The sequence below is a fragment of the Haliotis rubra genome, unplaced genomic scaffold (assembly GCF_003918875.1).
Source record: "Haliotis rubra isolate DU_JTF1 unplaced genomic scaffold, ASM391887v1 Scf477, whole genome shotgun sequence".
In the NCBI taxonomy this organism is placed as follows: Eukaryota; Metazoa; Mollusca; class Gastropoda; order Lepetellida; family Haliotidae; genus Haliotis; species Haliotis rubra.
Genome location: NW_025767165.1, coordinates 575,196 through 601,266, shown reverse-complemented (window position 1 = coordinate 601,266; position 26,071 = coordinate 575,196). Strand labels below are relative to the sequence as shown.

The following is a 26,071-nucleotide window of genomic DNA, read 5'->3' as shown; positions in this document are numbered from 1 at the left end:
TAACTGTTCTGATGAAGCGTGAACAATTGCCAGATTGAGACAATGGGCTTGGCAATGCTTGAACACCAAGATGGACTCCCCGCATGTTGGACGCACTGTCGTAACCCGGGCTTTTCATTTTTGTTATGTCAATGCCAAAGCTCTCTAAAGTTGCAATAAAGTTCTGCGCCAAAGCATCTCCAGTTCAGCTTTTAGCTACGGTAAAGCCAAGCAAATCTTCCCTGACCTCAAGTTTACCTTCAGGTTGAGAACGTATGAACCTCACACAAATAGCAACCTGTTCTTTTGTTGATGCATCTGTTGCTTCATCAGCAATGAGTGCGAAACAAGGAGCTTTGTTGCACTTCTTGACAATATCTTCACGGATCTGACTAGCTACAAGGTCGATGATATCATTTTGTGTGGGGGAAGACAAATATCTTACCCTGGGATCTCCACATTTGAGATGCTCTGCAAGTACAGGATCAGTTTCTGCTCTGTGTTCCAATATAGCAATGAAGTCACTGTCCTCCTCTGTGTGACCACGTATTGGGATATTTTGACGACCACATAGAATAATGGTCTCAACAACTGCCCGCACAATCACTCGGTTTTTCTCAACTGTACTTTGTAATTGAGTGCTAAGTTGTTGTTCAATCGGATACTGCTCTCCCTTGAATACAGATACAAAATTGTCAGCTTGGATTGCGCACTCGTAGTGTTCGCTGCCGTCTTTCAAATGACGTACAATAATAGTTGTCAGGTTTTTCCAATCAGTTACGGGTGATGAAGAAAAATATGCCTGTTTATTGTACTTCGATCCAAAAATGTAACATGGTGCGCAATACAGTACATCGGCTAATAGTTAATACCGCAACCATTTATACTGTTCGCAAATCTTGAATGGAACTCGTCGTTTTAATTTCCCGAATGTTCTACAACAAAGGTAGAAAAATAAGATTTAGTAAGAATTAGATAGATAATAAAGAAAGTATGATTTTGTATATACTTTTGCAGTGTTCCTTTGCATATGTATTCCTAATAACTGGCAGGATTGTACCTTGATATTGACATATTTTGCTTAAGGGAATTCCTTCCTACCCCAAAAGCCCTTCCAAAACCCCTACGCATGTCGAATTTCAATAATTAATCTACTAAATTCATTCAGTGTCAACTGTAAAATCAAGGAGACACAAATGCGAAGTGGACATTGCTTTTACTCTAAATGGATAAAATGGCTGTGAATGACGATGTTTTATCTATAAACCGATCAGCTGATATGCAAATGGAGTCAAGGTCGTGTATAAATAAGCGCATGAAATATTTATTTTTTATACTAATGGTGAAATACTAATATATTTACTAAAATTAGAGATATAGCCTATGTATGCACACAAGCATAGCTCATAGACATACAGGGCCTGAGACCTTTTAACTTGAGTAGATGAGAAACAACGCTTTGTAAACTTTGTCTTTCAATTTTTCTTGTTTTCATTGGAGATGACAATGCAGATAATGCCTTATGGCATTATTTCTGTTATTATTTATCATCTACTGACATAAACGTGCGTTTATTCAAATGTAAAATTACCTTTGAGGAAATGCAAATGCATGAGCATTTAACCATTCTCCTGTTAGAAAGGCCTGTTTCGTCGCAGGTTTTGCTGTTTCTCCTCCGTTCAGTGCAGCTAAATCTGGATATGGGGGTGCACTACTTGATTCAACAGGAGTTTTAGTTTCAATAGCAGGCTCATCAAAGTTATTTGAGCAGTGGGGCTCCTCCAGACTTGGCCGGAAAATGTCAGAAATTTTTCTCTGCATCTCAAAATGCTGAGGTTACGCCATATCACGCCCAGAGTTATATCCCTTTGTATGTAAAGGGACGCAACTGCAAGCTCAATAAGAGACAGACTTCGGGAACCCAACATGTATTGCTTTAGGAACATGTGATTGATTCTCGTGATTTTTGAAAACTAATTTTAACAGTGTATATTTATTATACGTACATATCCATGCTTTCAGCATGTGGAAATATAATCACCTGTAACATTTTTCTTTCTTTATTTCCAAATTAATTATTTCCTTTTTTTATATTTTTTTTTACAAAATTATGTGTCGGAAATTGCCTTTTGGCCTATATGGCAGCTATGCCCCTAATACTAGCCCATGAGCCTGTAAAACATTGGCTAGCTTCGGCTGCATTTCCGTAAACTTGCATAAACATATCAACGTTTATACGTGTGCATATAGGGCGCTACACAAAATTACTATTCTGTTTAGACAAAATGAAAATGCAATGCATGGTAGAAGCGGATGGGATGAATGTTGTGGCATCAGTTGATGCTGAGCGGTGGAACTCAGGGAAATACCAGTATAAGTGAATGTTGCTTGAGCAAACCTTAGCTTTCACCAAAATACGCAGTCACTCCAATAACAGGCAAACAGATCATTGGAATGGGTATTCTTTTGCGAGTATAGCAATTAATGTGAGAAGAATGTCCGGTAAAAGTGTTAAACCAGTTCAACTTCCATCGAGAATGAACTATTTTATAGCCCCAATGACTATGTGGCAGGTGTTGCACATGCTTGGACTATTCCACTTGTTGCGCTCAGGCGTATGTTCTGAGTTGCTTTTCCATCACCTTTAAATCTTGCTCTTTACATCGTTTTGTGATGCTGAACATTTTTCGAGACTGATCAACGCAACCAGTGAGTGTGTTATAGGCGTAAACAACATGCGCGCACGCGTTTAGCGTGTGTGCGTGTGCGTGCGTTTAACTTTTTTAACACCGCACTCAGCAATATTCCAGCTGTATGACTGCTAAATGAGTAAATAATTGAGTCTGGACAAGACAATCCATCAAGATCATTAGGATCGGTGCACGCAATTGGGATACGATAACATGTGTCAACCAAGTCAGCGAGCCTGACCACCCGATCCCGTTAGTCACCTCTCACGACAAGCTCGGGTTACTGAAGACAAAGTCTAACCGGGATTCCTGACTAAAGAAAGTGAAGTGATACATTTGATTAGTGCTTAACCATCGTCAAACTGGGTGTCTTTTAAACGTTCACCAGACGACAGCAAAACACCAAAAGCACCATAGAGATAATTAAATCCCACGCGATATATGTTGGTAAATGTTCTCCAATAATCTTGTCAACACTTTTTCCGAGTTGTGACACTTTTGGAATATAAAACTTCAACCAGATTCAACCAGATTGCCTCCCCAATGCATGTACAGTTCTCAGGTGATTTTTTTTAAAAGGTTAAAAGGGATCAGCCTAGTAGTTAAAACATTTCCTAGTGGGATATTAGGAAAATGTGTTGATAAAAGCGGCGTAAAACCTTACTCACTCACTGAAGCGAAAAAGGTTAATTTATTCAGTAACCCGAAATAGGTGCAATTTCAACAACCTAATTAACATGTTCTTTTGTCAATTATTAAACCGAGTTAAACGAAACTATTGACACAAATCCTCGAAGCTATCATTCATATCACCAGGCCTCCAGCATCGAACGAGTCAAACAATATCAATTATATACAAATTTCACGAACAAATTCACAGCCATCGTGTTGATAATGAATAAATTACAATGTAATGTTTCTAAACCCAGGGACACTAGCATATGTGTAGATTGTTATCCCTACTATGTATATTCATCAGATGATAAGTCTGTGTGGCACAGATACGCTGACAATAGTTCATGTATATGCAACCAATTTATCGTGTGCGTATGATAATATAATCTAACGGTATCTGGGCATGGTTACATGATGTGACGGGTTCTCGTTCTTCGATCCTCCGCGCAGCGAGAATTACGCTGAACACTGGCGAAATTATAGTCCATAATAAGCAAATTTGTATTCCGCGAAGATACAGCCGATCCATTGTTGGAAACTATCGAGAATTTGAATTGTGTTCCCTTTAAAGACTCTTGTTACACTTGCGTTGAAGGTGGGCCAGCTGGTGAGATTAAGAGATCATTTTAAAAACCAAATACTAACTATTCGGAAGATAAGTTATTTTAAACAATCACGTGGATCAATGTGTTCTTATGCTTGTACGGGATGTATAGACCACCAGCAAATACAACTTGGCCACATTATTGGAGAACGTTGGGCACATACCTGCACTGATGTATACTATGGTGTATTTTTGGGATTACACTGTATAAGTACAAATTCTAGTACTTTTTGGGTTGAGTGAGTGAGTGAGTTAAGATTTATATTCACATCGGCAATATTTCAGCCATATTGTGACTTAAAAAGTTATAAATTAATAATAAACGCAATTAAATTATTTAAAAAACTGTCGACAAAGAACAGTGAAATTATTAGATTATCACTGTTAGAGAACTAAACATAACAAGTACCTCCTAAGATTAGACAAATGGTACAGACAATGTAATATAAAAACGGGCTGCAGATCACCAGCATCTGAAGGTAGATCACCATGCTAAGGACCATGGGGACTTACAGTACTTTTGCTACCTGCATGGACGTTGCTGTACCCGCAACTAGGTGTTTGCACTCATGTCGTGTTAAAACATCTATTTTATTTTAGGACATAAATTCTGCATCTGGTCAAATACCAACGGATTCGCCAAACGGGGTTCTACTTTTAAAAGGCACTGTGCACAGGGTTGTGGTACTGTCGTTCTGTCATTTGTTCGGTGGCCGAGTGTGTTAGGGTTTGTGACAAGAACACTGAAAGAGTCTGCAGCAATAACAAAGTTGACTCCAAGGTTTTACACCCGGTCACAGGTGGGCTCAATCTCAACTCCCTGGGAAGATCCCGACACCTCAACCTCGTTGGGATCACAGTAGCCTGGCGCCTTAGCCAATTCTCGCCCACACTAGGGGTTGTGCGTCTGCCCATAAGTCAGCGATCCTGACCACCAAAGCTCGCCCACCGCGCCCCATATAGTCCGCGATCCTGACCACCAAATCCCGTTAATCCGTTATGTAAGTGTTACTTTTATGACGAAGTAATGACAATGTCTGCTACACAGTTTGTAAACGCATACTATTTCTAAAAGTAGGGAATATTCCATTCTGGTGTGCTCATGGTGATGCTATATGGACAGCAAGCTGTATCATTTCATTGGAATTTAGAAACTGTATTCTCTAACGACGTGCTGTGAATGTCGTGCAAAACATGCCCATTTCGGGAAAGCGTGTTGCATGTACGTGTAAATGGTCGGGGTAACACTCGAAATTTACTGTGAAATGTGTGATGCTGTACATTTCAGTGATAAAAACCAGACTGAACGTTTTTTTCTGAGATTTTTCGACAAACGACACAAGCAATTTTATGTTGGACGTTTCAAGCAGTGAAAGCTTTAATTAGCTTAGATTACTCATGACATCGACAGACAAATAAGCTTAATGACAAACGTCGGTCTGGTCGCAATGGCGCACAAGACTGTTTCATAACGAGATCGACTGTTTAACTAATCCATGCTCATGCTCAGGTGAATCACGTGGCAAACGTTCGAGGTTTACCTTGTACATCCTTAACAGCTGCAACAGAGTGTGGCGTAGACGGAATGGGCGTTGCCATGCCGTTAACGTTGGACAGAACAATCGTTTTCGGGGTGGCTCGGTCGTGGTGTGGGGTGGGATCACTGTGACTGGTGGAACCTTTACATGTTTTGCATGGATGTGCTACTGGGTAGTACTACCGTGACAACATCCTGCAGGCAAACGTGTTGCTATTTGGACGTGGACGTCGTTTTACTTTTCATGATGACGACATATGTTAGAATACCTCCAACAAATATAGGGCTCGTATTGTTACTGAGTACCTCCAACAAGAGCACAGATGGCACAGATGGCTCGTATTGTTACTGAGAACCTCCAACAAGAGCACAGATGGCTCGTATTGTTACTGAGAACCTCCAACAAGAGCACAGAGGGCTCGTATTGTTACTGAGAACTTCCACCAAGAGCACAGATGGCTCGTATTGTTACTGAGTACCTCCAACAAAGAGCACAGAGGGCTCGTATTGTTACTGAGAACCTCCAACAAGAGCACTGAGTACCTGGCTCGTATTGTTACTGAGAACCTCCAACAAGAGCACAGATGGCTCGTATTGTTACTGAGAACCTCCAACAAGAGCACAGATGGCTCGTATTGTTACTGAGTACCTCCAACAAGAGCACAGATGGCTCGTATTGTTACTGAGTACCTCCAACAAGAGCACAGATGGCTCGTATTGTTACTGAGAACCTCCAACAAGAGCACAGATGGCTCGTATTGTTACTGAGTACCTCCAACAAGAGCACAGATGGCTCGTATTGTTACTGACATACCTCCAACAAGAGCACACAGGTGACTCGTATTGCTACTGAGAACCTCCAACAAGAGCACAGATGGCTCGTATTGTCACTAAGTACCTCCAGCAGAAGAACATATCCAACATGCCTGGGCCTAGATTTTTCGAAGCTCTCTTAGCGCTAAGATAGTCGTAAGTGCCATACATTAACATTAACTTAAGACTGTTTTAGCGCTAAGACGGCTTCGAAAATCTAGGCCCTGGGACATACTTGGACGGCGTGTACCTAACCGTCAACAACCACCGACCACTCTCAACAAACCCGGTGCTGCCCTTCAAGGAGAATGGGGTGGACTGAAACACGTTCGTACTGAACGTTTGATTTGGAGATGCCTCGTCGAATCCAAGATTGTCTTAAGACGACGGGCGGATTGACGCGATATTACTGAGGGTGAAGTTTCATGGTAAATGACGTGATGGACAGTAGGGCGCTTTGGCCAATCATCTAACTAAATCTATGGTCACCGGACGTTCAACGACAAATGTAAATCTCAGTCAGATATTCCTGTTACACTGATAAACCATTCATCTCATTAAAGATGTAAAATATCAATACTTAGGATGGGGCAGTTACCATCTGTAGAAGGTTGGCTGTACCTATATAAGAACGACAAAAGGGAGATTCGAGAACGTTTTGAACATGGCGTGCTTCGTGGCTGAAAAGGTTTTGGAATGGGATGGTGTAGTTTCTAAAAGGTTGGATTTTCCATATAAAGCGACAGATGGATGATGATTTCAGACTTTTCGACTTAACTTGTTTTTTAATTCATTTGCCATGTGCACTTTTGATACGTGTTATTAAAACACGTTGAATCCCTGATAACTTGCAGCACTGTTCTGAATTCAAGCCCTGAAACTGGACTGTTTTTGGACAATGCCAAACGCCTAAACAGTCGTAAGTGTAGTGACAATAATTCTAGGGTCTGTTACCAATACCAGCCTAGTCTGTCTCACACTCCCTGAGCCACATTAGTTTCCCTACTGCCTAGCCCTCTCTGCAATGGTAAAGCCCAAAATGAAGCAAGTCTAGATTTGCTCAGGTCTCTGGTCTTCTCCCTGGGGCTCCTTTTCAATTTAAATGGGTTTGTTTGTTACTATCAACATTATATACATGCATATCCAGAGACTAAGCGTTAGTCTAATACCAGCCGTCAGTTTTATTGCCCGTTTGACTGTAGACATCAAACTGTATGTTTATTATATTCATTAGTCCAGGATCATGTGTGGTTGTTTACTGATTTGAGGATTAAGATCTGTATATACGGGTTATTGCTTAAACCATGTTCATTAATTTTGAAATCACCTCGGGGAAAAAAAGGGAGAAAACTAAACTATTCCCAAAGTGTTACCAATACTATTAGAAAAGTCGACAGCATACAGTAATACATTATAATGGAGATACAAGGGTGTATGAATACGAAAAATGGGTACCTAGACTTTACATTCTCTCCACTGTCGTCAATACGTAATTAGGTTCTATAGGAAGAGGCCTCGTCCGTGGTGTAGTGGTTAGAGCGTCCGCCCGGAGAGCGGAAGGTCGCGGGTTCGATCCCCGACCACGTCATACCAAAAGACGTTAAATATGGTACTTGTTGGTCCCTGCCTGGCGCCCGACATTAATGGGTACAACAAGGACTGGTCGGCTCGTATAATGTGTCTGAGTGGGGTATTCATGCTTAACTGTGGCATGATATCTCTAATTCAAGAATTAGTCAATATATGGGTCAGGAATGGCAAAATGCACGAAAAGCCAATTTGTTTTGTTCAAAGCGATTTATTTTTTATTCATTTGCTTTTGTGTGTGTGTAATCAATATACATTAAGAAATCATGTATTCAATATTATTAATAAAAGAATCGAGATGAATTGCTTAAAATAAAATTTCCTCCAATTTTGCAATATGACATTTTACCACCATGATAACATAAAGACATATTTCGCCCTCTAAGGAAAAACTGTAAGTCATCTAGTTTTCGCTTTGTTTATTTTTCCATACATTTAACCGAACATACCTTTTTAACATTAAATCCGTGTCAGCCTCATGACACGCTGAATGCAACCCAAACAGGCCCTCGACGAAGCTTCAAAGGGAGGTCACTCTAAACAAACGGTGACATCGATAAACAAAAATATGACCGATGTAGAGAAATGCGACTCTTTATAGTTTTAGTTTTATTGACAAAAGTGGATACCATAAGCCCAACTGATTCAACAACCTTAAGATTAGTACAAATTGTGAGTATGTCAATGCTATTTGTGAGCTGCTTTTCCTTCGCCATGTCCCGTCGTCAGCAGTCTGAGCAGACATCCATGATCCACTGATCCAGACGTTGTATGTTGATATGGCAAAAGCTCAGGGTATTTTATTGACAAGATTCGTTGATAATGCACCATCGCGTATGTTTGCTCACATCATCAGTGTTTTAATCGCACTTTAACGAGATATGTTGTGTCTTACAGACATTGTAAGCTACGCGGAAACTGGCTTGTGTTTTGGGTAAAAACTGGCTTTTACTAGTTTTACACTCAAGACGCAAGTGCAATGTTTTACAGTTTTTCGTCTGATATGCGAGACAACAATGAATGTTATTATGCGTCCGAAAATACATACTACGAGGATGTAATATGGTGTCTACATAAGGCTATCACATTTCTGGGCGCATTATTTCGGATTTCCTGGAGGTTAAAACTATAGCTATACCAGCCTAAAGTTAGCGGCTAAAGCTGAGCAGACGAGTTTGCCAACACTCTACTGTGGATGACGAACGTAGTCACAAATAATATTATTGATTAAAACTGACAATAAATATGTTAAGACCGCGTTCAAATTACATAGGATGAATTTGTTAAATGATGACACAACTGAAATAGGGATTGTAAAGCTGAACCTCGCCGTTTGGATCGCAAAGGAGTGTTTCATAAGCAAGTGGTAGCCAACACTATAGCTAAGGATTTGAAAGGATGTTTGATTGTAAAGGGGTACCTGTCTTAAATGACGAGTGCCGGGTTTCACTCACATTATGCAGATCAATAATGGAGCTCATGCAGTAATTAATCAATAATCGATTGTAATTGTAAACACAGGGGCTTGTAACGCGTAAAATTGCCACTATCACTGCCGGGGTCTTAGTACTATATATAGTACAAGACTCAGTGATAATATATGCCTTGATGGCAGTTTTAGCATCTGTGATTGTAAACCCTGCCACAAAACTCATGCGGGCATTATCGGGTCAATATCATAACATTGTGTATATGAAACAGGCACAGATTAATACACTACAATCACGAATACTTCCTGTTGAGACAAATAGGCAACCAATGTTTATAAGATATTACAGTCAGGAAACCGACATGTTTTGATATAGATTATTAAATCATTCTCAGGCTAATGTGATTATGGCGATTCTGTTGTGTCATAAAATGTGATCACATCCTTATTATAACCGGTTAAAACATTCGCTCGTCGCACTGAAGCCCAAGATTTGATTCCAAACATGGGAAGCCCAAGATTTGATTCCCAACATGGGTACAATATGTGGGCCCCTGGGCACTGTTCCACAAAGCTATCGATGCTCATGCCGTTGATCACTGGACTATCAGAAGGGGTACAGCCTAGTGGTTAAAGCGTTTGCTCATCATGCCAAAAAAAACCACATTGATACAAGTTGTGAAGCCCATTTCTGGTGTCCCCTGCCGTGATATTGCTGTAATATTGTTAAAAGCTTCTTAAAACCAAACTTACTCACTCATAAGTCTATATGTTAAAGTTTACGACTTACGATAACATCAGCACTACGATGGTTTTGTGGAATCGCACCCCAACAGTGTCCAAGTATTGCCAGAATATTGCCAAAAGCGGCATAAAACCACACTCACTCTCATCACTAAATTTTAACCTGGATATTACAAGAGAACCTACCTGTCATTTCATCGTGGTTTCACCTGTCGTTACATCTCGGTTTCAGCTGTTCCGCCATGGTGACCGTAGTCCAACCCATGTGTACCCCACAGACCCGTATCAGGAGGACTCCTGGCCGCAGGGGCTTGGTCAGCTGTCCAAGGTTTGTGTACTTTTTCAGTATTCATTCTAGAACTTCTAGCATTATCACAGCCATTTTGATACTAACACAAAAATCATAACCTATGGCAAGATTATGGTTTCCAATATGGGTATAGCTGCTTAAAGGCACAATGTCACATATTTTCGACAATATTTTGGCCTGTATTATATATATTGGGGCATATGTGCTCACTTGAGCTTCCTATTGATGCAATAAAAGATTTATTATCCTTTACAACTTGCCTGAAATGATTAATTGAAACTTTGAGGCGAACAGCTTCCAAACAGAGAACACGTACCATGTATGGAATGTAAACAATTGCTCCGTTCATTGGAAACTGTTGCCGAACTGATTTCAATCACAAGTTGTGTGTATGATATTCATAAAGAGCGCTCCAAGGGACATAACTCTATCGGGTTCGCGTGAAATAATGTTCGACCAGCAGAGGGCGAGAGTTGATTTAATGCAACTTTGCATTAATTCATTCGAACTTTTTCATTTAACATTGTAATCTAAATGCATGATTGTTTTTGGAATAAATTGTATGGTAGCTTCCCTGAGGGCTGATAGTTAGTATTATTAAGAGAAATGTATTATTATTTTTTAGAGAAGTGTGGTGTGACATTTAGCATTTAAGCAGATACAACCATACATGACCCCAGTTTGGTTACATGGTGACGGTAGCTGTGCAATGTTTGTTAATTCTAGTCATTCAAGCTGTCTGCAAAACCTTTGACCCAGGTACACATTTGGCTTGAAAGAAGTTGCTTCAAGTTAAGAATTTCATTTATTTGCATATATGGTACATCGCTTACAAATTTGTTCGCATATATTATGGGTTGTATTTTACATTGAAGTTCACTCTTCTCTGATATAGTCGACCCTTGAAGATCCAGGTTAAAATTGATCTTCAGGAAAACATGTTTGTCGTAAGGGGCGACTACCCGGATCGGGTGGTCAGAATTGCTGTCTTGGTTGACACATGTCATCGGTTCCCAATTGCGCAGATCAATGCGCATGGTGTTGATCACTGGATTGTGTGGTCCAGACTCAGTTATTTACAGACTGCCGCCATATAGGTGGAATATTGCCGAGTGTGGCGTAAAACTACACTAACTCACTCACTCTTATACAGTCAAAGTGAAAGGTAATGACTCAGGTTAAACACAGGGTGTTGATCTTTCATAGTCTGTATATGGCTTCCTTGCATTGATCTGTGGCATGTTTTTACACATGCATTACATTTGAATATTTTGCAATAACATATTACAGGGTTTGATTTAAGGAATGTTAACCTACTTGCACCAGGTGCAACCTAAGACAAAAACCTAGTTGCACCAGCCAAATTCCAGTTGCACTGCTTTTATTGCAATATGTAATGGCAGAAATATGCTACTGAATTATTCAAAGTTTAGAAGAATAATGTGCTGAGATAATTATGTTTATAATGTCAGATTTATTGTTATTTATTTCTCAAAAATTGACTTGCACCTGGTGCAAGTTAGACAAATAATTAGGTTGCAATGTGTAATATTGGGTTGCACCGGTGCAAGTAACAAAGCACAAAATTGAGCCCTGTGTTACACAGGCAGATTTAGGTAATTTTGTCAATAAACACCTGAAGGAATGATGGTGTCCATGTGGGTAGCAAAGTACTGTAAGTCCTCATGGCCCGTAGTATGGTGATGCCATCTGTTGCTGGAGAGCGACAGCTCATTTCTATATTGTGTTGTTCTGATAGAAATTAAATTTTAAATTCTGTTTCTGTGACATTCTATTTTTATTGTCCTTTGTTGACAGGTGTTTTATGATTTAACAGTATTTTATATTGTGTTGTCATGAATAGTGATAAAATTTTAAAGTTACATGCCACTTTTAAACCTATGTGTGTGATATTCTAGAAATTGTATTGACCTTGTCAACAGATTTTACATTGTATTCTATTTATTATCAATGTACGAGTTATTTTAGTCGGTATGTCTGAAATATTACAGATGTGACTTTAGTTTAAATCTTCACTCACTCACTCACTCATAGTCATACAGGCAGACGAACTGTGTAAAAAACAACAGTACAGTTTCAAAACATGCAGAAACCACTTTTCTCACATGTTCTAATCAGGGTTTTACGTGACGCAAAAATGTGCATCCAGTACGCACAAATGCAGAGAATGGACGCAGAAAACCCACGATACGCAGGAGAGACGCACAAATATACCAAGAGCGAACCTATACCTCATCAAGAGTAGTTATCCAGTGTTCACGAATGGTGTTTCAAAGTAACAGGACATTGCGTCCTGTAAGTTTCAGAGGTCTGTTCGACCCACTGAAAATTCACAGGACCCATAGAATAAAAATTAAACACACATTTCAGATTTAACACTTCTTATAAGTGGCATTGAAATTATTAACAAACGTAAAATTTGTAAACAGCAAACAAGTGTGATGTGTCACATACGACAACTTCAGTCAAAGTCATTGTGAAATATACAGTCGGACACTGTGGCTGGCAGGTGGTAGACTTCCACCGGACCACCGGAAAATCTGCCGGATTTGTCAGAGGGTCAGACACTATTCGTGAACACTGGTTATCTGTCTGTTATTTCACCCATCAGTCATGACCATTGTCCACGTGATCACTGATTCATCCCAGGCTCTGAAGTAATTATCTGAACGTGCACTACACGTACAATACACCATTTTAAAACTATACAGAACCCTCAAATTACCAGCAAGGACCTGCTAAATTTATTGATGGTGGTCCCCTGGACCTCCATGTTTGTATGGCAAGTTAAAACTCTGTACTAATGCTTGAGGAGGATGTTCATCAGCCACATTTTCCCAGAAACTCTGTCCAGGGGTAGCTGTAGGAAAAAAAGCTTCACATTCCTAAAACGCAGAGCCCCAAGAATCTTTCGTGTGCATGCCTGAGCCAGAAAGCGTCAAGGTCTCTTGGGGGATGTGGGGTCCCCCCATAAAATTTTGAAATGTAGACATCATTTCCTTGCATTTCAGAGCATGTTGTCATCATTCACAAGTCAAATTACCTGAGAGAAACTTTATTGTATTATGTAGTTTCCTTGGGTAAAATACATATTTCAGGTAATTGTTCCCCGAATACAAAATTCTTTGCGTGCAGAACATGCATGTAGAAAATATCGTGCGTGAAATGTAGATTTATTTGCGTGAACCATGCAAATGTTTGCATTAATGTGGATACTGTGTCCACTTGACAACGGAGGCTGTTGTCATGTCATATCAACCTTCAGCAAACATTTAATATGAATGAAGGAAAGATGCATGGGTTCCTGAACCAATCACATGCAAATTTTCAAATGTCATGGTTTCACATGTGAGCTAAAGAGTACGCTGTGTTGAAGCTGCAAATATATTTTCACAGTTATATGATCACCTGTTAACACATACATTATTATTTTTGTGTGTTACAGTTGTGCATTAACAAAGTTTTTCATCTAAATGTTGTAGGTGGGCATGAAACAGATGTATGAAGTTGGTCAGTTCATCAGAACACGCTACGTAGGTAGTGGCTTCCTAACAGCTAGCTACACAAACACAGAGGTAAGTCTGTTCATCAGAACACGCTACATCGGGAGTGATTTCCTAACAGCTAACTATACACAAACACAGAGGTAAGTCTGTTCCTGAGAACACAATATATAGGTAGTGGGTTCCTAACAGCTAGCTACACAAACACAGAGGTAAGTCTGTTCATCGGAACACAATACGTAGGTAGTGAGTTCCTAACAGCTAACTACACAAACACAGAGGTAAGTCTGTTCATCAGAACACACTACATGGTAGTGATTTCCTAACAGCTAACTACACAAACACAGAGGTAAGCCTGTTCTGTTCACATTTGAGTGATTTCCTAACAGCTAACTACACACACACAGGTAAGTCTGTTCATACAATGGTAGGTAGTGGTTTCCTAACAGCTAACAGCTAGCTACACAAACACAGAGGTAAGTCTGTTCATCAGAACACAATTCGTAGGTAGTGATTTCCTAACAGCTAGCTACACAAACACAGAGGTGAAGTCTGTTCATCAGAACACGCTACATGGAGTGATTTCCTAACAGCTAACTACACAAACACAGAGGTAAGTCTGTTCATGAGAACTATCGTGGAGGTAGTGGTTTTCTTAACAGCTAGCTACACAAACACAGTAGTGAGTCTGTTCATCTAACCTGTCATTAGGTAGTGATTTCCTAACAGCTAGCTACACAAACACAGAGGTGAGTCTGTTCATGAGAACACGCTACATTGGTAGTGATTTCCTAACAGCTAACTACACAAACACAGAGGTGAGTCTGTTCATCAGTACACGCTACATTGGTAGTGATTTCCTAACAGCTAACTACACAAACACAGAGGTGAGTCTGTTCATCAGTACACACTACATTGGTAGTGATTTCCTAACTAAAGTACTGTCGGAAATGCTAGAAAAATGCTTTTTGACTTATATTTAAAATTCAGAGGTATTACAGTTACTTAAATAACAAATATCACTTCAAGAAACATCTACCTAATGTAGACCGAGAGAATAAATTTTGAGACATGCCCTAAAATGTGTTTTTACTGATGAAAATACCAAAAACTTAGAAAAATAAGGGGTAGTGGGACGTTATTTGATACAAACATTAATTGCCTGTGTTACGTCATCAGCATCCACGGTATCGACAGGTGAAATTGACACCTGAGCACGCGCTCGGGCGAGGGGTCATCTCAATAGATGTTTTCTGCAAAATGTTGAATATGTGTACGTATAGTATACGTATCGGTTATGTAAGGGATCATTTGTGTATGTGTGTTTGTTTTGAAATAAACATACGAATTACTGTACATTGGAAAGAGTCCAATCACTTGTGTTATCTTATCGATTGATTGTAGAAATGTGCAACGTTTTAATAAATGTTTTGCATGTCAACAGTATATTTCATTGAAAACATATGGATGTAATTCGGTCAGTTTAATCTAGTTGTGAACATTGGCCAAAGATTTAACGAAGTCACTGGTGTAGCTTCTTTAGAATATGTATATTTTTCTTCTCATAAAGTTTGTAGACCGCCCGTCTAAGCACTCCCTTGTCAAAGTTGTCAAGGATGGTTTTACGTCCCGGTTTTGCATTTGAGACGGTCCCTGTCTTGTCTGATTTGTTTACAATATTGTAAACTTGTTGGTAAGACATGCCAACAGCTCTACAAGTTCTGTAATAAACCCTTTCTAAACTAATGAAAGGTTTACCTCTGTCTTTTTTAAGCAGAAAAAAACTATAAACCTTTGCAACAATCGACTGCAAATCGTTGGCCATAGTGGACGCTGTGATAAAGATGTGCATGCATGACGGGAAACTTATTTATCAAGACTTAACATTTATAATAATATTTCTTCAATAAAGAAACGATAATTAAGTAAAGTAACACAAACATTGAATATTTATTTGTTTAGGAAAAACGTTAATTCATATTTTTACACCACCTGTATTATTAGCATAAATGTAAAGACTATTTCAGATTTCTGTTGTTGAACTCTGAAAAAATATTAAGTTGCTGTTTTGGTACCAAATTCTCTCCTGTAAACTGCCCTTTAAATGCATGGGAATGTTAAATCGATTGAAATAAAAATTAGGTAGACAATAGGCGAGTTGATATATTGACAACATAGTACATTTATCACCTTTATAAAGATATTAAGGCTAAAAAGCATTTTTCTAGCATTTCCGACAGTACTTTCACCGGCGTTGACAGGACGTTGATGAGCGCCTACAGTGTTCTCACTGGCCTTTATCCACCAGAGGGCAAGCAAGTTTGGAATGGTACATTACCATGGCAACCAATACCAGTTCACACAGTTCCTAGGTCAGAGGACTATGTAAGTTGTGTTGTCTATGTCCAAAAGTAAATACTAATTTGTTCATCTCCTGGGATGATGGCTGGCCCATTTGTTTAAGGCGCTGCAGTAGCCATCAGCTTTTAGAGAAAATACAAATTTAGTTCATAGGTTGTGATCTGCTGTGATGTAGATATAGTGCTGACACAGATGTGCTGTTGCTCTGATATAGTTATGACAACTGTGATGTAGCTGTGATGTAGCTCTCATATAGCTTAGACAGGTGAGGTGTAGCTATGATATGGCTGTAAAACAGCTGTGCTGTGCTTCTCATATAGCTGTGACAGCTGTCCTGTAGCTCTCACATAGCTTTAACACAGCTGTGATATAGCTGTTCTGTAGCTCTCATATAGCTTTAACACAGCTGTTCTGTAGCTGTCATATAGCTTTAACACAGCTGTGGTATAACAGTTCTGTAGCTATCATATAGCTTTAACACTGCTGTTCTGTAGCTGTCATATAGCTTTAACACAGCTGTTCTGTAGCTCTCATACAGCTTTAACACAGCTGTGATATAGCTGTTCTGTAGCTGTCATATAGCTTTAACACAGCTGTGTTATAGTTGTTCTGTAGCTCCCATATAACTTTAACACAGCTGTGATATAGCTGGTCTGTAGCTGTCATATAGCTTTAACACAGCTGTGCTGTTCTGTCTGTAGCTGTCATATAGCTTTAACACAGCTGTTCTATAGCTGTCATGTAGCTTTTACACATAGAGCTGTAGCACAGCTGTTCTGTAGCTGTCATACAGCTTTAAACAGCTGTGAGCTGTTCTGTAGTAGCTGTTCACACAGCTTTAACACAGCTGTTCTGTAGCTGTCATACAGCTTTAACACAGCTGTGATATAGCTGTTCTGTAGCTGTCATTTAGCTTTAAACAGCTGTTCTGTAGCTGTCATACAGCTTTAACACAGCTGTTCTGTAGCTGTCATACAGCTTTAACACAGCTGTTCTGTAGCTGTCATACAGCTTTAACACAGCTGTTCTGTAGCTGTCATACAGCTTTAACACAGCTGTTCTGTAGCTGTCATACAGCTTTAACACAGCTGTTCTGTAGCTGTCGTGCAGCTTTAACACAGCTGTCATAGCAGCATTTAACACAGCTGTTCTGTAGCTGTCATACAGCTTTAACACAGCTGTTCTGTAGCTGTCATCAACAGCTTTAACACAGCTGTTCAGCTGTCATACAGCTTTAACACAGCTGTTCTGTAGCTGTCATACAGCTTTAACACAGCTGTTCTGTAGCTGTCATACAGCTTTAACACAGCTATTCTGTAGCTTTAACACAGCTATTCTGTAGCTCTCATATAGCTGTGACAGGTGTTCTGTAGCTGTGGTATAGCTCTCATAAGGTTGTGACTCAGCTGTACTGTCACTGTAGCTGTCGTACAGTTGTAACACAGCTGTTCTGTAGTTATTGCTACACTGACCACTTGTCTGTCTCCAGCTGCTGTACCTGCACTGCCCCACGTATGAGAAAGCGTACGAGGAGCTGCTGCAGAGTCCTCCCATGCTGAAGATACAGAACCAACACAAGGTAGGCTGACTGGATGATGGGGAGTCCATTACTTATTTACTCATACCACTAGGGGTGGGCGATAATACCCAGGGCTCCAGATAAGGGCTGTATCGGCGTATGTACGGATAAAATATATGCAATATGGTAGGAAATAATTTAGAAAACATAGCAGATACGCACCACAGCAATGGTGTACGGTCTTAGAATCATTTACAGACTGAATTTGTTTCATTGTTTTTTCTACCTGTTTACACAAGAGTAGCAATGTTGTGGTGCATATATGAAATGAAACAGAAGCTTACTGATACTCCATTAAATTCCATTCTGTAATCGAAATGTACTCTTTCAGTTTTTCCAGTACTCCTATATTACAAAAAATAAGGAGTACATACTCCTGATGTTGAAAAATTATCTTGAGCCCTGATAGCGGTTTACCTCTATATTGCAATTCGAACTTCACAATATGATATATTGCGGTACACTTTTTGCAAACCGGTTCTCCCGATACGATCTCTAATTTTCGTGATGTAGTCAACACTTCTAATAACATTTGTATTTCATTTATATTATTATACATTAATAGTTTTGAGAATGTTTATTGGTCATGTAATTGCATTTGCATGATTTTCAAATCATGTAAATAAAAGAATAGATTGTTACCGTCACTCATAGGGTTAAACAAACCAAAATGGCGGACACCGCTTCAGACGCTTTTTCACGAGTTCCAAACTTTAGAGGGAAGTCTTCAAATTGGAAACATTTTCAATTGATCTCTTGTACAATTACATCTGAGTCCTGACAGTGGCCAGTGGCATTATTCCAAAAGAAAGGAAACAGTAATTTCATTACTTTAACACATGTGTTACACTTTCGCAATATATTGCAATACATATTGCAATATGCCAACACATATCACACAATATCGCAATTCGAAAATTTTGGCGATACCCAACCCTACATACCACCCTTGAAGATCCGGGATAAAACTGGTCTTCCGCAACCCATGCTTGACCTAAGAGGATTGTCTGGTGGTTAGTCCCATCTATCTGGAATATTGCTGAGTGACATTCATACAGTTGACACATGTCATCATATCCCAATTGCATAGATTGATGCTCATGATATTGATTACTGGATTGTCTGGTCTAGACATGATTATTTACAGACTAAAGTCCCATCTATCTGGAATATTGCTGAGTCAGTGGCGTTAAACAAAAACCATCAACTCAATACAGTTGATATTTGTGGCCCCACCATCATGTCTGTCACTGGCTTCATCTTTCAATATATTATTAACAGTAATGGATATTCTTAAAGATGTATCAATAATTTTCAGATTTAACCTTCATGCCCCAAGAACATAATGTTATCAAATTACTGGGAGTCTAACCAAACCATTATCTCTCTAATACAAGGAATTTCTTACCCACAAATATTCCTCAAAAGCAAAGAAAACACTTTCTGTAATATATGTTTCAAAAGTAATGGTAGTTTCATATTTGATACTATTTATTAAACTTTATTTTAGATTAACTGAATTGTAAATTTTGATAACTATATTACGCAATATATACACAAAGCACCCCCTGTCATGTCTCATGATTGAATGAGCCCTGATCTTAACCCTTTGGAGCATATGTGGGACATGATTGGTCGTTGGTGTAGCAAAGGGATCCTCTTGTACAGAAGGTACTCCAAATGGAAGCTGTTTTACACGAGGAATGATGTAGACTGCCCCTTCAGAGGATCAAGAGGCTGACAGGGGGTTCGAGGAGGAGAGTGCTGGCTGTCATACAGTCACATGGAGGTCACACTCAGTATTGACCTTGAATCGTGTAAGACATGCAAAATGACATTTTGAATGTTCATATTCACCAATAAATTTAACATTTAAACATTCCAGGGCCATACTTATACAGACATGGTTTCGTATGAAAAGCAGCGATTTCTCGAAATGAGCAATTATAATCATAAAATCAACATGGATTCCAATCATTTCATTGTCTGTTATAAGTCAAAGGATCATACGGGTCAGAAAAACTTGTTTTTCCATCGTGGTCACCATGAGAAGTTTTATGTATGTGTTGAAAACTTATCATTGCAAAAACACAGGGGGTGCTTTGTAAGTTCTTTGTGTACAGTTGTCCTGTTAATTATAACATGAGACATTGTTATTTCCAGGACCTTATAGACTACATCTCACAGCATTCTGGTCTCAGCGCTACTCTTGGCAGCCTTCTTCTTATAATGGATCCTCTTCTGTGTGAGGTACCGGTACATTCAGCAATTATTTTTTTTTAGAATTAAAGTACATCATTTTTTATAGACGATAGTGCAGTTGTAAGGCATCTGCCTATTACGCTAAAGGCCTGGGTTTGATCCCTGGTGGAGGCACCTAGGTTGAGGTCCAGAGGTGGGCACATTTGCATAGTATCCTTACACAAGCTACTTAGATCCACATTATCTCAATTCACCCAGCTGTAAAATGGGTCCCCGTGAGGATGTTCCGGCAATGTGAGTGTTTAATTCATTGCACCTAACAGGCAATATGGCTGTATGATCCCCAGGGAGTTGAAAAAGTATCGGAAAGTGTGATAGTTCCCTGTGCCTGGGGATAGTAATGTACGTAGGGCTGTGAGCAGGCAATGTGCCTGGATATATCACCATATAAGTGGACTATTACTACTACTATTACAGACAGTACAGACAGTTTGATGAAATTATGTGTGGAAGAGTGGTCAGTGTGAGATGACCCGCTGGTTTATGTTGATTTCATGCAATGGATTTTAAGATACTCTACTTAGCAGATATTTGATTTTCTGTAAAAGGGAAATGAACATTTCAATATGGCAGCGACATGATTTTTTACAGTGTTGACTTTGAATATGTGGGGCAGTGGGGTAGCCTAGAGATTTTATTTGTTCGCTCATCATGCCAAAGACCCGGGTTTGAGTTCCCAAATGGGTACAAGGGGTGAAGCCCATTTCTGGTTTTCCCCCTGCTGTGATATTGCTGTAATATTGCTAAAAGTGGCGTGAAAACCTTAGCCCTTCATGGAATTCAATTCATTACTCACCTAATATTCTCTTGAATATGTCATTAATACCCATCACTGATGTTTGATGTGTCCAGAAAATAAACAAGAAGCCCTATCCACCATGGCTGATAGTAAACGACACAGCAGAGATCATCCTGAAACTGATAGATTTGAAAGTTCAAGTAAGGACAAACACTCCTGAACTGGCTCGCATCAGGGAGGTAACTCCTGTCTGCATCAGGGGAGGTAAGTCTGTCTCTCAGATAACAGCAAATTACAATACTATCTACTATTAGTCTAGCGTCAGATGCCATGGTGTCACATGACTTCAGGATCAGAGTGCTCTAGTTTGCTATTGTGTGCAATATATTACCGCTGATGTAAGTACCACCCGTGAAGATCCGGGTTAGAATTGGTCTTCAGCAACCCATGCTTGTCATAAGAGGCGACCAACAGGTTAGGGTGGTCAGACTCGCTGACTTGCTTGACACATGTCATTGTATCCACAGGCGGATCCAGAGTGGGGATGCAGGGGTGTGCACACACACACACACACACTTTTGTCCTGAAAGTTTGTTCAATGACCATTGAAACTCAGGTAAAAATGAAGAGTGCACCCCCCTTTTCTCAAAAAGCTGCATCCGCCGCTGGTATCACAATTGCATTGATTGATGCTTATGCTGTTGATCACTGTATTGTCAGATCCAGACTTGGTCAATTACAGATTGCTGCCATATAGTTAAGAGATTGCTGAGTGCGGTGTTAAACAACAAATACATATGTGGTTATTGATTCTAGATCATCTTTCTGTGTCTACAGGTCCACTGCTTGGAAGAATGATACAGAACATGAAAGACCACATCACTAATAAATTGTCAAGGAAAGCTCTTCTCTTCTCAGCAGTGAGTTCCCACTGCAAAATGTTTAAATCATTATTACCAATCATTATTGAAAAGATAAGCTTTAGGTTCTGTAATTGGCAAAAAATGATGGAGCGAAGGTTTAGACATTCTTCCCATTTCCTGACAGACACAAATGTGGATTACCTGACCCTGAGCCCTGTTTTTTGTTTTTATGGAGCTACTTCTCAATATGTATCTGAATGGATGAGAATTTTCCTTGTATCAGCAAAATTCTTAGGATTTAGTCACATCAAGGGATATTGTTATTATACATAAATCATATGATTGCAAAATTCCATTTAAGAAAGTTGTCAAATGTAACATGTGTTACATTTGGGATTACACTTTCTTAGTAAAGTACAAATTCTAGTACTTTTTGGGTTGAGTCATCCAGGATTTGAACCCTAATAGCCAGCACACAAAGTCAACCGCCTAACCCGCTCAGCCATGTGACTTCCACAGAATGGAATTCGGACAAATGGTCGATTAGGTTAACAAATATGTACTTTACTAAGAAAGTGTAATCCCAAATATGTCATATGTTACATAAATCATTGTCCTCCAGACCCTGTCTAACTTAATTTTATTTGTTTACGATAAAAGAAACTACCATTTTCATCCCTGTATCACTATCCTGGTATCATCTGTATCTTATGACACCAGGATAAATTTATTGTGCTTTGTTATTGATAAATCAGTCATTAAAGAAAACAGAAATATCAACGAAAACCAAACCTGACTCCCAACCCTACTCTCTGATGCACAGTAATGGGTAATATGTTTTTAGGGTAGATTTAACACTAACTTATGTTTAATAATACCTAAAGCCTTCATCTTATCTCACCTTCAGCATGACTCCACAATCGAAGCGTTTCTAAGTGCACTGAATGTGTTCAATCACCGATACGTCCCGTACGGATCCAGCGTCTATGTAGAACTACATGAAATCAAGGATGCCCCTGTTGTCAAGGTGTTCTATAGAAATGACACAACTGCTGAACCATATCTGCTCGAATTATCAGGTAATGGATGAACATCTGTGATATGAGGGGATATAAAAAAGTTCTAATTATCGCCATGAATTTATTGAGAAATTATGACGAAAATTTGAAGGTAACATCAGTGATCCTTATCTAGTATATGGACCCAAAACTATTTACATCTCTTTATTCAATCTTGTGGAGGGTTGGTTTTCCATGAAATCAGGGGGGTCTATTCAACCGGTCTGCACAAGGTCAAGAAATGTTGGGAGAAATGTGTCTTTCTGGATGGTGATTATGTAGAGAAGTCTTAAGGACAAGAAATCAAAATAAAGTTTCTACTATGTCTTGGTGATAATTAGAAATGTTTGATACCCCCTCATAGCTCAGTTAAACAATACAGTAGGGTAAGGTCATGAGGATGTAAAAGGTTTGGTCATCTCGCAAAAATGGTAAATATACTTTGATGAGCATGAAAAGTTTGCCATCTTTCTGTTTCAGTAATTCATATGCAGCATATGGATGTTGTTTAACACTGTGGAATCGTAAACAATTTTAAGTACATATTGGGGTCTCAGAGCTGAAACCGGAGTGGTTTAATAAACTAAACTTGAAATCTGTTTCTAAAGGAATCTGAGATGAAACCTACTGCTACGATTGTCATAAGTCTACGTTAAGGTAGGGGTGTTACGGTCACCTAAGCACTAAGATCACTTCGTACAACGACACCCTGGGCCCCATTAGACAAAGCAATCATAGAGATATGACACTTGTAATCCTATGTTAAAGTAGGGGAGTTGTGGCCACCTTAGCGCTAAATTCAATGCCACCCTGGGCCCCATTAGACAAAGCTGTCATGGAGATGTGGCACTTGTAAGCCTATGTTAAAGTAGGGGAGTTATGGCCACCTTAGCGTTAAGATTAACGGCACCCTTGGCCCCATTAGACAAAGCAGTCTTGGAGATATGGCACTTGTAAGCCTATGTTAAAGTATGGGAGTTACTGCCACCTTATCGCTAAGCTCAACGGCACCTTAGTACCACACTTGTTTATGGAACTGACTGCAGGACTTTCTCTGAGTAGGGTGATAAACACCAAACACGTTTATGCTTCAGGCTGTAGTGACCTCTGCACTGTGGCGGAACTGGAACGACTCACCCAGCATATGATACCAGAAGATTCCAAGGCTATGTGTGAGGGTGACAGCCACACATCACACAGGGACCACCTGTCAGGTAGGGTATTATAGGATTGCTATGTTGATGTAGGTGTGAGGGTGACAGACACACACCACACAGGGACCACCTGTCAGGTAGGGTATTATAGGATTGCTATGTTGATGTAGGTGTGAGGGTGACAGACACACACCACACAGGGACCACCTGTCAGGTAGGGTATTATAGTATTGCTATGTTGATGTAGGTGTGAGGGTGACAGACACACACCACACAGGGACCACCTGTCAGGTAGGGTATTATAGTATTGCTATGTTGATGTAGGCGTGATCGGGGGTGACAGCCACACATCACACAGGGACCACCTGTCAGGTAGGGTATTATAGTATTGCTATGTTGATGTAGGTGTGAGGGTGACAGCCACACATCACACAGGGACCACCTGTCAGATAGGGTATTATAGGATTGCTATGTTAATGTAGGTGTGTGGGGGTGACAGCCACACAACACACAGGGACCACCTGTCAGGTAGGGTATTATAGGATTGCTATGTTGATGTAGGTGTGAGGGTGACAGACACACATCACACAGGGACCACCTGTCAGGTAGGGTATTATAGGATTGCTATGTTGATGTAGGTGTGAGGGTGACAGACACACACCACACAGGGACCACCTGTCAGGTAGGGTATTATAGGATTGCTATGTTGATGTAGGTGTGAGGGTGACAGACACACATCACACAGGGACCACCTGTCAGGTAGGGTATTATAGGATTGCTATGTTGATGTAGGTGTGAGGGTGACAGACACACATCACACAGGGACCACCTATCAGGTAGGGTATTATAGGATTGCTATGTTGATGTAGGTGTGAGGGTGACAGACACACACCACACAGGGACCACCTGTCAGGTAGGGTATTATAGGATTGCTATGTTGATGTAGGTGTGAGGGTGACAGACACACACCACACAGGGACCACCTGTCAGGTAGGGTATTATAGGATTGCTATGTTGATGTAGGTGTGAGGGTGACAGCCACACACCACACACAGGGACCACCTGTCAGGTAGGGTATTATAGGATTGCTATGTTGATGTAGGTGTGAGGGTGAAGGACACTCACCACACAGGGACCACCTGTCAGGTAGGGTATTATAGGATTGCTATGTTGATGTGGGTCAGGTAGACATTAAATAGGGTCCCTCTTCGGATTTCGGGGCAGGAGAGTCATCTGCATTTCATTGCTTCTTTGGAAACTCAAAGAACCACAGCTTCATTTACACCTCCTGAGATGCTGATATTTGGTGCCAAATCTGCAGCAATCGGCAGTAAATATTTCAAAATGGGACTTTAAAATTTCATATATTATAACTAAAACACATTCTTCATCAAGTCAACTGATATTTCACTGTTCCTCTGTTAACAAGACTTAAGAGAAGAATATCATTCATTTTATGTGATTGAATTGGAACCAATATTACGATTAAATGGTAAAATACCCAGAGAATATATATCTCTAGAAAAATAATATTTTTTAAAGAAAATAACATGTTTCCAAATTTTCCAGCCAAGGTCACTTAATTTTACAAATCACTGTATAGCCATTCCTTGCCTTCTCTGTCCCACAGGAGCAACTGTAGCTGTAGCTGTCCTCATCCCGGTCATCCTGGCCATGTTCCTGGCCATCCTGGCATACAGGTTTATGCAAGAGAGGAAGCGCCAAGCTTTGTACCGATACCGACCAGTCAACGAACACTTGTGACTAGCGCCGGGTTCAGAAACATTCCGCTTTTGATCAAGTCTTGATCTCAAAGTAGCAACATGTTCAGAAACATTCCGCTTTTGATCAAGTCTTGTTTTCTCAAAGTAGCAACATGTTTTCCTCGGAAGAAATGCAAATGATCCAATGATCCATTTTTCATATACTAGATACAGTCTTTTTAAAAATATATTATTGTTTTTTTTTGTCCCATTATTCGCTATGAACATTTTTCATAATGGACGAAAATACATATCATCTTTAGGTGATTCCCATTTCATCTTCAAGGCCTAACCAGTGTGCTCACTAGTGGTGGTCCTATTAATTGAAATAATCAAAGATTGGTCGCAATGACTAAACGACCAAGCAATTTGAAAAAATAAAAACTCAAAAGAAGTACAT

The 26,071-nt window shown here is 39.8% G+C and overlaps 1 protein-coding gene and 1 long non-coding RNA gene across 2 annotated transcripts; one reads left to right on the top strand and one right to left on the bottom strand.

The window, feature by feature from the left end:
• Positions 1–6,429: 6,429 nt before the first annotated feature.
• Positions 6,430–13,292, bottom strand: LOC124290874. The gene is made up of 4 exons (XR_006902069.1): positions 13,282–13,292; positions 8,255–8,264; positions 7,156–7,159; positions 6,430–6,532 (listed from the first exon to the last, which is right to left on the bottom strand). It is a non-coding gene; the product is annotated as an uncharacterized LOC124290874 (long non-coding RNA).
• Positions 13,293–16,148: 2,856 nt separating this feature from the next.
• On the top strand, positions 16,149–25,675 carry LOC124290885 (testicular acid phosphatase homolog). Its single transcript, XM_046727731.1, has 8 exons — positions 16,149–16,277; positions 17,743–17,832; positions 19,996–20,082; positions 20,947–21,072; positions 21,601–21,753; positions 22,604–22,775; positions 23,849–23,968; positions 25,539–25,675. Exons 1-8 carry the CDS (start codon positions 16,161–16,163, stop codon positions 25,670–25,672), a joined length of 999 nt encoding a protein of 332 aa, XP_046583687.1. The 5' UTR covers positions 16,149–16,160; the 3' UTR covers positions 25,673–25,675.
• Positions 25,676–26,071: the final 396 nt, after the last annotated feature.